Source organism: Lissotriton vulgaris (assembly GCF_964263255.1).
Source record: "Lissotriton vulgaris chromosome 12 unlocalized genomic scaffold, aLisVul1.2 SUPER_12_unloc_1, whole genome shotgun sequence".
NCBI lineage: Eukaryota > Metazoa > Chordata > Amphibia > Caudata > Salamandridae > Lissotriton > Lissotriton vulgaris.
The window spans coordinates 1,702,961-1,720,767 of record NW_028240611.1 but is presented as its reverse complement, the minus strand read 5'-3'; the positions used below and the strand labels follow the sequence as shown (position 1 = coordinate 1,720,767).

Here is a 17,807-nt window from a genome sequence, read left to right as displayed (position 1 = left end):
CCACCCACACTCCATCGCATATCGGAGTGTGATTTGGCCCTTCTCCATCAAGACGTTACGGCTCTCTTGGCCAAGGGAGCTATCGAGCAAGTCCCTGAGCCAAATGTAGGTTGTGGTTGCTACTACCTGGTCCCCAAGAAGGACAAAGGCCTGCGTCCTATCTTGGAACTTAGGGACGTCAACTGCTTCCTCCGGAAGGAGAAGTTCAAAACTTTGATATTAGCTTAGGTCCTGTCTGCCCTTGACCATATAGACTGGATGCTGGTGATGGACTTGCAGGGCGTTTATTTTCACATCCCCATCCTGCCAGCCCACCGGAGCTACCTACCGTTCACAGTAGGCCACGAGCATTTTCAGTTTACAGTGCTCCCCTTTTGCCTTACCAGCGCCCCTCGGGTGTTTACGAAAGTGATGGTGGTGGTCGCAGCTCATCTGCAAAGATCCGGGATTCCAGTCTTCCCTTATCTCGACAACTGGGTGTTTAAGGCGGGCTCGCCCCAGGCTGTCGTCTCCCACCTCCAGATTACGGTGGACCTCCTGCATTCGCTGGGGTTCACTATCAACGTGCCGAAGTCACACCCGAGTCCCTCTCAGAAGCTCCTTTTCATCAGAGCAGTTCTGGATACAGCGCAGTTTCAGGCCTATCCTCCCGAGCAGCGAGTCTGAGATATTCGGACTATGATACCGATGTTTCAGCCTCTATCCTGGATTTCAGTGAGATTGACTCTGAGGCTGTTGGGCCTCATGGCCTCCTGAAGGTGGATCATGCCAGGTGGCATATGCAGGCTCTGCAGTGGGACCTAAAGTTCCCGTGGGCGCAGCACCAGGGGAATCTTTCCGATGTCATCCAGATCTCGGAGGGGACTGCACGTCAGCTGCAGTGGTGGCTCCAGAACCAAGATTGGGTCAACGGCTGTAGGAGAGTAGGGTCTGCTATCCTATGGTCACCCCAATTTTTGCTTTTTGCTTCACTGGTTTTCGACTTACTGAGGCTGTGGGCCTGCTAATCAGACCCCCAGCCTGCTGTTCTCTCTCTAAATTCATAATACATGTGCTATAGGTACATACCACAATTGGAAATGGACTCCTTGTCAGCCCCTGTACCATGCACTATAGGTGCTCAGGGCATAGGTGCCACCAAGGCCTACCAGGGGCTGAAGCATAGCTTTTGCCACCCCTGGCTGGTTCTTAAATTGACACAACTGGCTGATCACTCAGCTGGGGCAAGTGGGTGTAATCAGCCCTTGCTTAGATATAGTATACCTATATCTAAACCTATATCTGGACACATATAAACCTGTGAGCCACTCCTATGGAAGGCCTCATCAATCCTGGAGGCAGAGTGCGTGGTTTTATGTGAGATGGAGCCCTAGCATGAGCTGAGCCTGTCTGCAGCTGTCGGGAACAACTCCCTAAGCTGATCCAGGATAATGCCATACCATATACTCTTAAGCGCCTTATAATCCTCGCGGTTATATAGCAACTTTGGTTTGGCTTTATCAAAACATGTCGTGTAAGGTGTCATACGAATTGGAATACTACCCCCTCGCCAGTTCTGGCGACGGGGGTAGCATTCCACCCTTCTAGAGGGATAAGTCATGTTACTTTACTGAAACGCGGTTGATTTAAAATGAGCCTCAGATCCACAAAATGGATGCCTCTGCCACAGACACAAGTCTGGCCTCCTGCTGCTGACCGAAACTCAGCAAATGGTGGCCTGGACAAAGGGTTTCCTGTCGCAGGGCGGTGTCAAACCACCCCAGACAGGAGATAGTGGATTGTAGCAGGGAGGTTTCAAAGAAACCAGACACTGCCTGGGGAGCACAAGGCTGCCCCTTGCATAATCCGGCCAAACCGGTTCTGGGGCACACCAGCCCCAGTCCCAGCGCGGCCTGGATCAAAGGAAAGGGGTGTAACCACCCCCTTCCTGGGTCCCACCCATATGAGGGGACCTAGCAGGATGTCCAGCCCACCAGATTCGAATAAGAGTGGGAGCAGTGCCAATGCAACTCAGATCATCCTGAAGAAACATAAGAAACGAATTCTGGACCCTTCGACATTCTACTCAACATAGAAGACTGAAGAATCTCCCTTGTGGTCAAGGAGTGACCACCCTGTGCATACAGGCACCATCCAGCCCTCGACCCTTGCTTTGTTGCAGTTCCCGCCGGAACTCGAGCGACAGAGATCGACGAGATCAAGCTTGCCTGCCTTCTCCCAGCCCGATCCACAGTCCCTGCAGAGCTGAGACCAGTGGAGGCGACCGGAAGCGTGGGGCACGCCATCTTGAAAAGGCCACGAGACGCTGACCGTGCAGCCCACGAGTGACCCTCGAAGCTGTGCACCGGGGTTTGAGAAGCCCCCACCCCGAGCTACACTTGCACCAAAGCTACCCCCTCCACACTCGACGAGTGCTGCGTGGGGCCCTTCTGCTTGTGTTGGCTCGACGCGTTGGCCCGGTCACTTGCCAGCTGGCTTGTGGCCCCTGTGCCGACGAAAACTTGAAAACGACTTGCTTTCCTGGTTGCTCCAGGTCTGCACCAGCTCCTGTGAAAAGAATCCCCCACTCTGACCCTCCTGGTCTGAGTGAGAAGCAATCTCCCGGTTCCGCGTGGATTGCTTTTGCCAAGTGCTGTTTGCTGCAATCTTGAAGCCGACGGTGCTGACGGCGAGAGCCTGCGTGGGACAGATCGTGACCTGCTCCTGGACGTCGCAGATGCCCCAGAGCCCACGTGACAGCGGAGAGAAGCCTCTCGACAACCATCTGATTGCGCCCGACATTGCCTGGTTCCGTCCTGGTTCCATGCTGGTCACTGCTGAGTGACCCAGACTCTGTCCCCTCTGCTTTCAGATACATCTCGACTTCGATCCGCCCTTGGATCACACCGGACACTTCTGGTTTCCATCGCCTGCAGCCTCTTCAGCTCCAAGCACCAAGATCCTGCGTGTCAAAACCCGACGCCACTTCGACCCTGTGCACCCACTTCCTGTGGGTGAGGTAACATTGCAACGCCAGTGTTCCTACACTGGTCCACACCTCTAGGGTCTGTGTCTTAAGTTTTGTTCCTCTAGGTTCAGCGGAAGTGTCTTTTAACTCACTTTGTGTAACTTTTACGCACCATTGACATTGCATTGGTGCAAGCCGCACTTTCCGTGCCGCACCCGAATTCCGGGGGCTATTCCCGACTTCAGCATTGCTAGTCCTGACTGCTCCCAGCGATTCTCTAGGCCCTAGGCCTAACCACTGTTCGATTGGTATCTCTTATACCATTTTTTTAGTATATGGTTTGAGTGGCCACCCGCCCTCATCCATAATTGTGCAACTTTGTATGTTACACTGTGCTTTTGATTTAACGCTTGTGCCCCTTAGCTCATAAAGAGTACTGGGGATTAATTTAGAAATAAACACATATATTTTTACAAAATATACTTGTGTGGTGTCCTTTCATTTGATTACAGGATTGTATGTGGTAAAACAGCTCGCTTAACACGACCTCTTAAGTTAAGCCTTTAAGGCTGCTTAGTCCATGCTACCACTAGGATAGCTTGTCTAACAAGGTTGACTTACAACCAGACACCTTTGGGGGTTGTTTGGACTGATACCAAGTGGTTCCAGAATTGGAAACTACATATCAGGCCAACTTCTCCCAACGGCAGATCCCTCTCCCTTCCCCAACCAGAGTTCACAGTGGTGACTAATGCATCACTCCTGGGATGGGGCGGCCACATGGGAGAGGCAGAGGTCAGAGGCCTCTGGTCTCCGGCAGAGTCCGTCTCCACATCAATCTTCTGGAGCTCTCGGCGATTCGTCTTGCACTCAAGGCATTCCTTCTGTCAAAGGAAGGGTAGTGTAGGTGTTCACGGACAAAACCACCGCCATGTGGTACTGCAACAAACAGGGCGGGTGGGGTCCTGGACCCTGTGTCAAGAGGCTCTTCTCCTTTGGACGTGGCTGAAACATCAGGGCATGTCCCGGGTGGTTCAACACCTGCCTGGTTCTCTGAACACCAGGGCGGACGAAATCAGCCGCCGGTGCATGATGAATGGCGTCATTACTCGAAGGTGGTACAAGGTCTCTTTTAGCAGTGGGGAGAGCCTTGGTTAGATCTGTTTGCCACCAAAGAGAAGCACAATGTCAGCAGTTCTGTGCGTTGGAACTTCTAAGGCTCCAATCGCTCGGCAGCGCTTTTCGTCGCGTGTGGAATTGCGGTCTTCTATATGCCTTTCCGCCTCTACCACTTCTACCCAGAGTGCTGAAGGAGATCAAGCACGACCGGGCCCAAGTCATTCTTATGGCTCCAGGCTGGGCACGAAGAGTCTGATATCCCGAGCTCTTGAACATGGCCATCGATCCTACAATCAGACTGCCCCTTCGGGAGGATCTTCTGTTGCAGCAGCAGGGGACGGTCCCCTATTGTAAATTGGTTCCCTAAGGGCATTACTCACGTCTTTCCTTCTATTCCTTTCGTAATGCCCCAGTGGGTCTTGAATCTGGTCTTAACTTACGTGTGCTCCCTTCGAGCAACTACATAATTGTCCTCTCAGACTCTTGACCTTAAAGACTCTTTTTCTGGTTGCCCATCACCTCTGTTCGCAGGGTGATTGAGCTTCAGGCTCTTCTTTCTAAACCTCCTTTCCTTGCTGTCCATCCGGACAAGGTTATCCTTCAAACTCAACCTTCTTTTCTTTCCAAAGTGGTTACCTCTTTCCACATAGGACAGACCATCACTTTGCCCACCTTCTTCCCGCCCTGCACCCTTCCTAAGAGGAGGAGAGACTCCACCGTCTGGACCCAAAACATGTGGTATCCTTTTATTTAGATCGCACAAAACAATTCCGGGTGGACGATTAACTCTTTGTATGCTTTGTGGGTGCACGGAAGGTAGAGCCGTGCAAAAAACGATCATCTCCAGGAGGGTCGTCCTGTGCATTAAGATCTGGTACTCCTTGGCGAAAAAGGAGCCTCCGGTAGGACTGCGCGCCCACTCCACCAGGGCGACGGCAGCCACTACTGCTTTGGGACGTGGCATCCCCTTCGGTGACATCTGCCAGGCAGCCACGTGGGCATCACTGCACACGTTCACTAAGCATTACTGCCTGGACAGCCAAGTCCGGAGAGACGGCTATTTTGGCCGTTCTATTCTCCAGGATTTTCTGGTGTGAACTCAGTTCACAAACCCACCTCCGGGATTGTTATTGCTGGGGTATCTATCGTAAGGCAAGGAATCTATAACTAATAGTCTCTTCCTGATAAACAAGTTACTTGCCTTCTGTAACGATATATCTGTAAGAGACACCTATTAGTTGTAGATTCCTTACCGCCCCACCGATCCTCCCCGTTTTGCCAAGTGACTTCTGGTGTAAGGGACTCCCTTTCAGGGCCCTAGTTTTGTGCACCAGTGGTCAGTGTCTTGCATGGCTCTGAATTTCTGGCATGGAATGTCGTGTAAAGAATTAACGTCAGCACGCAGGGGTGGCGTCTAAGTAGATACAGCGACTTCATCACGGCGATCATGACGCCGGCAACGAACGTGGAGTAAACAGACGCCACCTACTGATGCGCATGGGTACTGCTGATAGAAATTCTACGGTTCCAGTCTGACGCCTGGGGGTTATTTTAAGGTAAGGATTCTATAACTAATATATGTCTCTTGAAGATATATCGTTTCCGAAGTTAAGTATCTAGTTCTGTAATGCACAAAAGTGTTTACACTTTATGGTTTTTGACTTCTTGTTTATTTTCATCATTATTAAGGTTTTAGTATATTCTTGCCCATCTAGACATTGTCCTATAAATTGTTTTAAGGACTAAGTCACTCAGCTTTCAGAACTGTTCAGCAATCAGTCATCTTTTTTGGGGCCTGCATCCCAAAGATGATCAGTCGGCTCTGCTTGTCTGCATTGGTGATGCCTGCAGTTGATATGCATGCACAATCTGTTCTTTAGGAGTGACAGAGCAAAGTGTTTCTGCTTAATCACTGGTTTGATCAGCACCCATAGAGGTCACACATGAAGCGTCAAGTAACTTCCTGCACCAGTCTTTACTATCTTATAAGAGCAATGCTTTTTTCCCCTTAGTTGTGCAGAAGGACCACAAACTAAAAACATTCACTGGGGAGGTCAAATGGAGTTCTAAAGACAGATCAGGATTTTGTCGTAGTGGTCGTGGATATGTAGAACTGTAGCATTTCCCGTATGCAAACTGCTGTTTGCCAATTTGGGCATCCTTATAGAAAATTACACTTGATTCATTGTAATCTTCTTCCCCCTCATAGGTAGAGTTTACAGTCTCTGGGGAGGGTTGCCTCGTAATGCCTCACCTGACCATGGCCTCCAGTTGGACTTAACAATGGAGGTAGAAATGCACTGCTCGGTACTGTGAGCTCAGAGACTGCTGTGACGTTTGTTGTATGCATATCTCAAATCTAGCAGCAACCTTTTAGCCTTAGCAGACAGTACTCTGTTATTGCACATGTCCTGGGCGCTCCTGAAGTCACGGAGGTAGCAGCAGGGATTCACAGTACCAGACATGGCCCTGTGTGCCTGACCAGCAACTGCACAATGTGGACAAGCCCTCCTGGTTATTTGCATTGATGGGACTTATAAAAGAGAAGCATGCAGGGACTTTAGCTGAAAGTCTTTTTTATGTTATTGGAAGAACGGTCTCCTATTTATAAAATACTTTATTCACCGCACACTTTCTCTCTTTCAACAGTTGCGATCCAGTGTTTAGAAACGGCTTTTGGCGTCTCCATGGAGGAAAAAGAACTAGCGGTCGCACAGACACTGCCAGAGATATTTGCTGCAGCGACATTGACGGTACGAGGAGACTGTGCTCGGCGCTTATGTAAAAAGTTTATGCGATTCCCGAGACTGCTGCAGTGATAGAATGATGTGAAGTCTCTATGTGACCCCTGAGACTGCATGGGCTGCTGTAATATAAAGGTATGGTGGCCCATGTGAGCTTTCAGTCTGCAGCAGTATTAAGATGAGGTGCCATCTGAGCTCTGAGACCATTCGGTCTTCTGTAATATAAAGGTATGATGCTCTCAGTATTAACTCGCCGCAGTGATGAGAAAGAATGATGGCTCTTAGACTCCGGAGACCACTCATTCTATAGTGGACATGATGCTGAACCCAGTGACCTCCTACTCCACAGCAGTGTAAAGGTGTGATGCCCCAATGTAACTCCTGAGCCCCCTCAATCTGCAGGAATAAAAGGGTTTTATGACGTCTGAGCACTTTGTCTGCACTGATATAGATGTGTGATGGTCCTGTGACCCCTGAGAACTTCCAGTATACATTACTGTTGAGGTGGGAAGGGCTCTTGAACCAAGAGACCACTCATGCTCTAGTAAGCATTCTGCTGAAACTCGAGACATCTCTCAGCAGTAATGTAAAGGCACAATGACCAAGGTTACCTCTGAGCCAACTCACTCTGCAGTAATGTAAAGTTAAGATACATGCTGTCCCACAAGTAGTAAAACAGTATCCTTGTAACTCTACAGCATAACACTCTGAGTGCGAGCTTGGGGAGCAGGGCATGGACCAGTCCTCTCTGAAAAGGATAAGGAAAAGTGATGGCTCCTACAGAGCGAGGCACAAACTCCCCTGCCAGAGTCCTTGTCGTACTATTGGTGTAGTGAAAAGAGCACCTCTTATGAAAGCGATCAGAATCTATCTAAAGAATCTGGTGAAACAAGAAAACCGGCGCCTCTGCCACTAAAAGAGCAGCGACACACAGGCAACAGTAGAAACGCGGGCCATGAATATTGGAAAAGGAAGGGACGGTAAAATGAGACGTGTCGGTTGCCGTCACCACCCGATGTTTCATCCCTTACCCAAAACACCTCTACCTAAAATGTCCTCACCGCCATGCTGTGATTCCATTTGCCACCCCTCACCCAACAGAAAGTGCATTAGTTGCAGTTCTCTCACACTTTGAGTGTTGCAGTAATTGAACAGTGTTCATATTCGTTCTTATGTTTTATTTTCTAATTGTAGTTTTAAATTTCGTACATAAAGGCTGTGTGACAGAAGGATAATAAGCTTTTTATATACTTTATACGTGCACTCTAGATGCGACAGGAAAAAGGTTGTCGGTTCTCACGAGCTAGCGCCATATAAATGGGATTCATGATTAAACCAGCAGCGTTGTGCATATGCCGAAGAGCCCAGTACAGTGGGGCACTGGACGAGGCATACCCGTCCAGTCTCCTTAGCTTGCTGCTCAGGATTGTTCTCAGAGCAAGTTACCAGCCCTAGCGTCTTCTACCGTTCTCAAATCCCTCGGATGCTCTGTGACCCCTTATTAGATGGGACAACATGTAAAGTTTCTTTTGTGTGCAGTCTTCCAGGGGGACCTTTCAGCCACCTGGTCGCTTTCATAAGGAGATGGCCCTTTATTGGAATGCTGGCATAATTACCTCCCTGCCTTTTCAGGTTTTACTGGCAAAACATCTTGCTGCACTTCTCTTTGGACCAGTGCAGTACTTTTTTAATTTTTACTTTTAGATCGAGTGCCCGTGAGTGCAGTATATTCCATGGATACTGTTGACCCATTTTCGTTTTTCACTATTGTAAGGCTACCTACTCTCCATAGGCCAGAATGGGCTGCTGGAATTATTACACTCTAAAATCCAAACAGACTTAGAGAGCATGGTAGAAAGTCAAGTTTAGTATGCCTGAACTCAGAATAATAAAATACTTCTTTTAGTAAAGTTTATTTTACTATCCTGTGTTTGCAAATACTACTTTTAGAAAGTTAGTATTTGCTTGCCTAACCATTTCATCCCGCGTCTGCGAGGATATGTATCTGCTGTCTGGTTTCTGTGAGTGACAGGGCTGGGGATGACAGGTGGTGAATAGAGAGATTACACCAGGATGTGTGGGGGGAGTGCCCCTTGACTCTGAATAGGGCTGTGCTCTGCCACCTCAATGCCGGCTCCGCCCCCTGGGGAGCGACTGATGACTCTGCCCTGCACCTTGTGAAGAGAGAGGGGAAGACTGTCAACAGAGTTCTCCTGGACTGTACTTATCACCACAATGCTGGCTCCACCTCCTGCTGAGCGTCTGATGTCTCTGCCCTGCTCACTGAAAGGTGAAGCCAGAGTCTGAAAAACAAAGTGCTCAGGGACTGACTGGATTAGGCAAAAGCCCCCCTGGCCTGCAAGAACAAAAGAAATGGTGTATAAAAGAGGAGCCCTGCTCCTAAGAAATCAGATCCTGTTTACGCCAAGAAGAAGCTCTGCCTGAAGAGAAGGACCTGGGAAAGCTGCATGACGGACTACTGTCTCTAGACTGAGAGACTGGCCTGTGGTGGGTGCCTTGCTGGAAGGACAGGAAAAGACTTGGAGAGACTTTAATTCAACTTGTGCATCTTTGTGAACAATCTCCAAGGGCTTGCATCTTTGTGAACAATCTCCAAGGGCTTGCTGGTGAACTTGCCCCCTGAACTGCGCCCCAGGAACATTGGGCGCTATCCCCCTGAAGGAGAGGTTGCTGCTGATGTTTGCCTACCCCTGCAGCGCTGCCCACGGAAAGCTGAGTGTGCTGTGCCCCGCCATCGCGGACTCTAAAGAGCCTGAGTAACCCCATGTCCTGCTGAGCAAAGTGACTCCTGGCCGCTGAGCCGCAGCTCGCAAAGTAAAGGTCAGCCCCGCCTGACCCGAGCACCGTGACTGCTGTGATATCAAGCCGTAGCTCGCAACGCAAAGCAAGGGACTCGTCTGGTCCAAGCATTGTGATCCTGTGGCCCCCGAGCCGTAGCTCCCACAGTAAAGACAGACTTCGCCTGGGCTCGCACCTCCGTGTAAAGCCCTGCTGGAAGCGCCTCGTCGCTGGAATCACCCCAAGCCGCTGTGGCCCCCCCCCCCCTCTTCTGGACCGGAACGGACTCCGAGATCAAGAGTCCCACAACGCATCGCTGCCCTCCGAGAGCGGGGACTGCTGAGCCTACGAGCCGTAGCTCGCCACGAAGGAGGAAGGCACCGCGACGTGGGACGTCAGATCTACGCCTGCATTGTCCGCACCGAACCCCGCCAAGAACAAAGGTACTGTAAATGGCATCGCTGTACCAGTCGCACTGCCACTCTACGACTCGCACCACCTGTTAAAAGTAACCGCATCCTGGTACGCCTCGTACTGTGTGGGGCTCTTGTACGACTCGTACCACCTATTAAAAGTAACCGCATCCTTGTATGCCTCGTACTGTGTAGGGCTCTTGTACGACTCGTATCCCAGTGTAAAACCGGCCACGCCATGCGCATCGTACCGCAAAGCGCGTGAGCATCTGAAGGGTCTTTTCTGTTCACACCAAACGAAGCGCACAGGAGCGCTACGAACCGCACAACCATTTGTGAGCATTGCCAAAGAACTGCTTGATGCCCTTAAGTATTGTGGTACCGGTTTAAAAGTTATTGGAACCATTTTTAAAGTTATTGGAACCATTTTTTAAGTTATTGGAACTTGTGAATAAGCCTGATCAAGCCTGAATATAAAAAGAAGTATATTTTTTCATAAACAAACCCCCTTGTGTCAATCTGTAGTGTGTCAAGTGATTACTGTGGATTATTGCAAATGCTTAACTAATAACGCTCGGGGATTAGCCTTGTCTGCTCGCGCCACGCCACCTAGAGGGTGAGCAGGGGTTATTTCTAAAAGTAGTCCTTGGCCCTGACTAGAGGAGAGGGTCCCTGTTTGACACAAATGTATACCTGCGCCAACCAGAGACCCCCAAATCTAACATTGGAGACAGCGGTGAGGATCACGAAATTGCATTTGTAGTATATATACAGTGATTGTTGAGCATTACATAGGGCGTACAGTCACATAGCCACATACTCTTTTTATTTTTTGTATCACCAAAAGATCTACATGTTTTTGTGAAAAGTCATGCCTGGTTAAGTGAAAATGGAAAAGGCAGCACCCATTTCAACTATTGACTGTGATTGGAAGAAACTAGAAAACTACACCAAGAAACAGCTCAGGAGCTTCTGCAAAAATTTGAAAATTTCCATGACCGGACTCTACAGAAGGGAGCAGTTCCAAAAGGCGCTGAGGGTCTGGGTCAAGGCAAGGAATGCCCCTGGAAAAGATATTGAATTTGAGGATGCAGAGTAGCAGCTAGAGGGACCACTGGGTCCAGAAGGGAGGGGTGCAACCTCCCCGTTGAATAGCAGTGTTTCTGCCCGATGCCTGTCGCCAGAGGAGCTGACAGACAGGCAACCCGAAAACCACGAAATAGAGATGGCAAAACTGGAAATAAATGGGCAACTGGAGATAGAAGCTAGGAAGTTAGCCCTGGAAGAAAAGAAAATGGGGCTTGCCCGTGACTTGAGAATGAGGAAACTTGAATTGGAGCTTGAGGGGCTTGAGGCCATGAGGGCTTCAGCCTAGCAACAAAAAATATGTGTAGCTCAGAGATTGAGCTTTGCTAAGTTGGAGGTGGAGTCCAGCTCAGATGGTGGCAGCAACATTCAGTTATCTAGTGCTGGGAGAGTAGTACACACCCCCAGAGACGTGGCACCTGACTTGGAGGGGGTTAACATACACCAGGAGGTTCAAGGACATGAGGTAGCTCCAGTAGTGTGCAGTGTCCCTGAAGGGAATAGGGTAACTGGTGTAGGGGTTCATGGTCCTAGTAGTGGGAGGGACACTCTACTGACTCTAGATGAGGTACAGGGAGAGGAGATCCCCCAAAGTTGAGGTCCTGGAAGTTGAGTATGGAAGAGAGTGGGTTGTGGGACAGAGACAGTCAGATATTGTCTGGCCAGTCTCAGGAGGGTGGTGTGGAGTATGTGTGTGAGGCACCGGATTGTGAGGTGAAGGATAGTTTTGTTGACCCTTGTAGGGGGCTGTGTGATCCAATTCTGGGAGAGCATATTTTAAGTCCCTGTTTTCCAGAGCTATGCCAACACCTGTTGGATAGTGAGTTCTCTGACCCCAGGGAGCTCACATTGGAGGCTGACCCGTTGGTGGATTCCAGAGGGTCTGAAGAAGCATTGGGGGGTGATTCCAACAAGAGTGGCTCAGGTAACTTCCAGTCCTGTGGGATGGAAGAGGTTCAGTGTAGCCCAGCTAGGTCCCAGTATAGCGGGGGGGTGTAGGGGCTCACATCCTGTCTCAGAGGAGGAGGAGTGAGTGTGGGTTCTGTCCCAAGGTACCCGAAACCCAGTCTCAGGGCCTGTATGGTTTCTTAAGGGAACATCAGGTCGGGGGCCTAGGCTGTACTTGTAGGCCTTTTGAGGAGGATCTCCCTGTGGCTAGAGAACGTGGAGTCTCTGTAAGCAGTTCTCCAGTAGTTCTGGTATCTGGCAGTACCGTTCCAGTTGGGAGGGTGCAGAGGTCCAGATGGAGGGGTGAGAGGGGGAAGAGTCCCCAGTAGAAGAACCAGTAGGTCAAGGGCCAGCAGGGCTGCATCCCCAGGGAATGACCATGGTGACACCACTTCTGTCCGGGGGGATCTTCGCGCACTGTCAGAGGTACAGGGGACGGGAGGTCTGCGCCAGGCAGACTGTCACACTGTCTGTCTGTGTGTGACAGGGCTGGGGAATTCCAGGAGACAGGCTGGGGCTGACAGGTGGTGCATAGAGAGATTACACCAGGATGGGTGGGGGGAGTGCCCCTTGACTCTGAATAGGGCTGTGCTCTGCCACCTCAATGCCGGCTCCACCCCCTGGGGAGCGACTGATGACTCTGCCCTGCACCTTGTGAAGAGAGAGGGGAAGACTGTCAACAGAGTGCTCCTGGACTGTACTTGTCACCACAATGCTGGCTCCACCTCTTGCGGAGCGTCTGATGTCTCTGCCCTGCTCACTGAAAGGAGAAGCCAGAGTCTGAAAAACAAAGTGCTCAGGGACTGACTGGATTAGGCAAAAGCCCCCCTGGCCTGCAAGAACAAAAGAAATGGTGTATAAAAGAGGAGCCCTGCTCCTAAGAAATCAGATCCTGTTTACGCCAAGAAGAAGCTCTGCCTGAAGAGAAGGACCTGGGAAAGCTGCATGACGGACTACTGTCTCTAGACTGAGAGACTGGCCTGTGGTGGGTGCCTTGCTGCAAGAAGGAGAGGGATATAGATAATATAGATGTCATGGACAGTGAATCAGGTTTCTTCTCCATCTCGGCAGCTCATAATCATGTACTGAAAGGATTGCTGATATATAGACCACCCGGGCCTGAGACACGTTTTGCTGCAAGCCTCATGGATAGTCTAATGCAGCCGGCTCTAAGGTATGAGAGACTCCTACTCTTAGGAGACCTCAATCTTCATTTTGAGGAGGCCACTAGTGGGGTAGCACAGGAACTATGTCCGGAATTAGAAGCTATACAATTGAAATTAAAATCTAAAGAATCCACTCATAGTCATGGCCATTTGTTAGATCCTATCTTTGCAAACTGGGATATGTTATCTGTTGAATCCCCGTTACCGGTGGTCTGGTCCGACCACTATATGGTCTTATTTAAGGCGGTGGTACCAGAGTCAACTACACCGGTTAAGATAGGAACCAAAGTCAGACGGAGGAAATGGGCAAATTTCTCTTCGGTAGCTTTTAACCAGGCTTTCGCCCAAGAGAGACCCCGGTAGAGACGGAAACAGGAATAGACTCTGCCTGCGAGGCACTAGACAGGCAAATCTCAGAGGCATTAGACTGCACGGCGCCCTGGATGCAGAGTGCACCTATGAGACAAACGAAATCTGCCCCTTGGTTCAATGCCGAACTGCGTGGTAAGAAATCTGAATGCAAGCGGCTAGAGAGGCATTGGAGGAAAAGCTATACCGAGGACAGGAAAAGTGTATATAAGGCGGGACTCCAGGACTATCATGCCCTGATTAAGAAATCCCGGAAAGTGTATTACTGTAACAGAATTGAGGAATCAGATAACTCAGTGAAGGAACTGTTCTCAGTTTATAAAGAGATATCTGACCTCTCAGGTGTGGTGGTCCCTATGAGTGGGTCAGAGGAGTCCTGCAATAAGATAGCAGATTTTTTTGCTCGAAAGGTAGAAAAAATCTACACCTCTTTCCCAGTAAGAGCTAGGGAGGATTGTCCCAATGAGACTACCGCCACCAACCTTAAGGGAGAATGTCTAGAAAGGTTTGAGGTTCCTTCTAGGGAAGTCCTGTGTGGTATTGCTTCGAATATCAAATCAGGCTCCCCAAAGGACCCAGCCATGCCTAAGGTACTGAGAGATAGTTTGGACACTCTTGAGCCTTCTATCAGAGACTTACTGGAGCTTTCCTTTGCTTCAGGGCAGTTGCCAAAATCATGGAAAGAGGCGGTAGTCCTTCCTTTGAGGAAAAAGCCTAACCTGAGCTTTGAACATCTTGAGAACTTACGACCTATTTCACTCCTGCCGTACTTTGCCAAAATTGCGGAAAAGGTAGTGAATAACCAGTTGTCTGCTCATATTGAGACAAATGGACTACTCCACCCCACACAATCGGGTTTCCGCGCCCTCCACTCGACAGTCAGCACTTCTGGTATCAACTGAGATTTTAAGGAAATATGCTGACGAGGGTCAAACGGCGGCACTGATCTTGCTCGATCTCAGTGCCACCTTCGACACTGTAGCCCACCACACCCTGCTACAGTGTCTGAAGACAGGAGGAGTGGTAGGTAAGACATGGGATTGGATGAAATCCTTCCTGTCTGATCAAAGCTTTCAAGTAGCACAGGGGTCATTTCGCTCTAAAAGCATCAGTTTAAAACAGGGAGTGCCACAAGGGTCTAGTCTGAGCCCGACTCTTTTTAATCTGTATGTGGCCCCTGTGGCAAAAATAACGGACTCTTTTGGAGTAAGGACCGTGACCTATGCAGACGACACCCAACTGGTCGTAACCCTGACTCAATCAAAGGAGCTGGCTGCCACGAATTTCACCTTGTGTATGCAGCAGCTTGCCGCATGGATGGCAAGTAATTGCCTCAAGCTCAACGGCAATAAGACGGAGGTTCTGATTGTGGGAAAGGTACCATCAGTATGGACCTCGGCATGGTGGCCCTCTGAGCTGGGTCCCCTACCTTCCCCCAGTAACCCAGTGAGAAATCTGGGGGTTTGGCTCGACAATAAAATATCTTTCAAGCAACAGACGAAACAATTGGCAGGGACTTGCTTTGGCATCCTGAGAGTTTTGAGGAAGACGTAGGATATACTCCCACTTCCTGCCAGAAAAACCATGGTGCACGCCCTTGTTTCGTCCAGATTGGACTATGGAAACGTCTTGTACTTGGGGGCCAGTGTAAAATGCACTCATAGGCTACAACGGGTACAGAATGCGGCGGCCCGGCTGATTCTCCTGCTGCCCAGGAGGGCCTCTTCTAAGAGAGCACTCAAATCCCTGCACTGGTTACCTATTAGGGAACGAGTGAAATTCAAAGCCCTCTGTGTAGGACATCGTATCCTACAGGGGAAAGGACCCACCTATCTCCGTAATCTATTAAGCCCCTATCACCCTACCCGTCAATTAAGATCGTGCGGAACTGGACGTGTAGTCGTACCTAAGTTTAACAGAGTGAGAATGGGTGGACACTCCTTCAGAGTCCTGGCTGCCCAGCAATGGAATCAACTACCACAGAAACTACGCCTGGAAACATCAGAGCAGGCCTTCCGCAAAGAGTTTAAAACCTTTCTGTTCCCAAAGGACATTTGATATGCCGTTAAAGTTCTTTGCGGAACAAGTCAATAGGGGCTAGACATAGCGCTTTATACATTTATTAATAATAATAATAAAAGACTGAGAGAGACTTTAATTCAACTTGTGCATCTTTGTGAACAATCTCCAAGGGCTTGCTGGGGAACTTGCCCCCTGAACTGCACCCCAGGAACATTGGGCGCTATCCCCCTGAAGGAGAGGTTGCTGCTGGTGTTTGCCTACCCCTGCAGCGCTGCCCACAGAAAGCAGAGTGTGCTGTGCTCCGCCATCGCGCACTCTAAAGAGCCTGAGTAACCCCCTGTCCTGCCGAGCAAAGTGACTCCTGGCCGCTGAGCCGCAGCTCGCAAAGTAAAGGTCAGCCACGCCTGACTTGAGCACCATGACTGCTGTGACATCGAGCCGTAGCTCGCAACACAAAGCAAAGGGCTCGTCTGGTCCAAGCATTGTGATCCTGTGGCCCCCGAGCCGTAGCTCACACAGTAAAGACAGACATTGCCTGGGCTTGCCCCGCAGTGTAAAGCCCTGCTGGAAGCGCCTCGTCGCTGGCATCACCCCAAGCCGCTGTGACCCCCCCCCTCTTCAGGACCGGAACGGACGCCGAGATCAAGAACCCCACAACGCATCGCTGCCCTCCGAGAGCAGAGAATGCTGAGCGATCAAACCGTAGCTCGTTATGAAGGAGGAAGGCACCGCGACGTGGGACGTCAGATCTACGCCTGCATTGTCCGCACCGAACCCCCCAAGAACAAAGGTACTGTAAACGGCATCACCGTACCAGTCGCACTGCCACGCTACGACTCGTACCACCTGTTAAAAGTAACTGCATCCTGGTACGCCTCCTACTGTGTGGGCTCTTGTACGACTCGTATCACCTGTTAAAAGTAACCGCATCCTGGTACGCCTCGTACTGTGTAGGGCTCTTGTACAACTCGTATCACCTGTTAAAAGTAACCGCATCCTGGTACGCCTCGTACTGTGTAGGGCTCTTGTACGACTCGTACCACCTGTTAATAGTAACCGCATCCTGGTACGCCTCGTACTGTGTAGGGCTCTTGTACGACTCGCACCACCTGTTAAAAGTAACCGCATCCTGGTACGCCTCGTACTGTGTAGGGCTCTTGTACGACTCGTACCACCTGTTAAAAGTAACCGCATCCTGGTACGCCTCGTACTGTGTAGGGCTCTTTTACGACTCGTACCACCTGTTAAAAGTAACCGCATCCTGGTACGCCTCGTACTGTGTAGGGCTCTTGTACGACTCGTACCTCCTGTTAAAAGTAACCGCATCCTGGTACGCCTCGTACTGTGTAGGGCTCTTGTACGACTCGTACCACCTGTTAAAAGTAACCGCATCCTTGTACGCCTCGTACTGTGTAGGGCTCTTGTACGACTCGTACCCCAGTGTAAAACCGGCCGCACCGTACGCATCGTACCGCGAGGCGCGTGAGCATCGGAAGGGTCTATTCTGTTCGCACCAAACGAAGCGCACAGGAGCGCTACGAACCGCACAACCATTTGTGAACATTGCCAAAGAACTGCTTGATGCCCTTAAGTATTGTGGGACCGGTTTAAAAGTTATTGGAACCATTTTTAAAGTTATTGGAGCCATTTTTAAAGTTATTGGAACCATTTTTAAAGTTATTGGAACTTGTGAATAAGCCTGATCAAGCCTGAATATAAAAAGAAGTATATTTTTTCATAAACAAACCGCCTTGTGTCAATCTGTAGTGTGTCAAGTGATTACTGTGGATTATTACAAATGCTTAACTAATAACGCTTGGGGGATTAGCCTTGTCTGCTCGCGCCACGTCGCCTAGAGGGTGAGCAGGGGTTATTTCTAAGAGTAGTCCTTGGCCCTGACTAGAGGAGAGGGTCCCTGTTTGACACAAGTGTATACCTGCGCCAACCAGAGACCCCAGATCTAACAGATACCCAAGCAGTGCTCCTCATAGATCGAGTGCCCGTGAGTCCAGTATATTCCAAGGATACCTAAGCATTGCTCCTCATAGATCGAGAGCCCATGAGTCCAGTATATTCCATGTATACGTAAGCAGTGCTCCTTATAGATCGAGTACCCGTGAGTTCAGTATATTCCATGGATACGTAAGGAGTGCTCCTCGTAAATCGAGTGCCCGCAAGTCCAGGATATCCCATG

The 17,807-nt window shown here is 49.9% G+C and overlaps 1 protein-coding gene across 2 annotated transcripts in view; it reads left to right on the top strand.

The window, feature by feature from the left end:
* Positions 1-17,807, top strand: part of SGTA (small glutamine rich tetratricopeptide repeat co-chaperone alpha) — a 209,925-nt gene that overhangs the window by 23,197 nt on the left and 168,921 nt on the right. For both annotated transcript variants that reach the window (XM_086947835.1, XM_086947834.1), the window contains exon 2: positions 6,716-6,819. In XM_086947835.1, the coding sequence (XP_086803961.1) occupies positions 6,716-6,819 (104 nt within the window). The remainder of the gene's footprint in view (positions 1-6,715; positions 6,820-17,807) is intronic.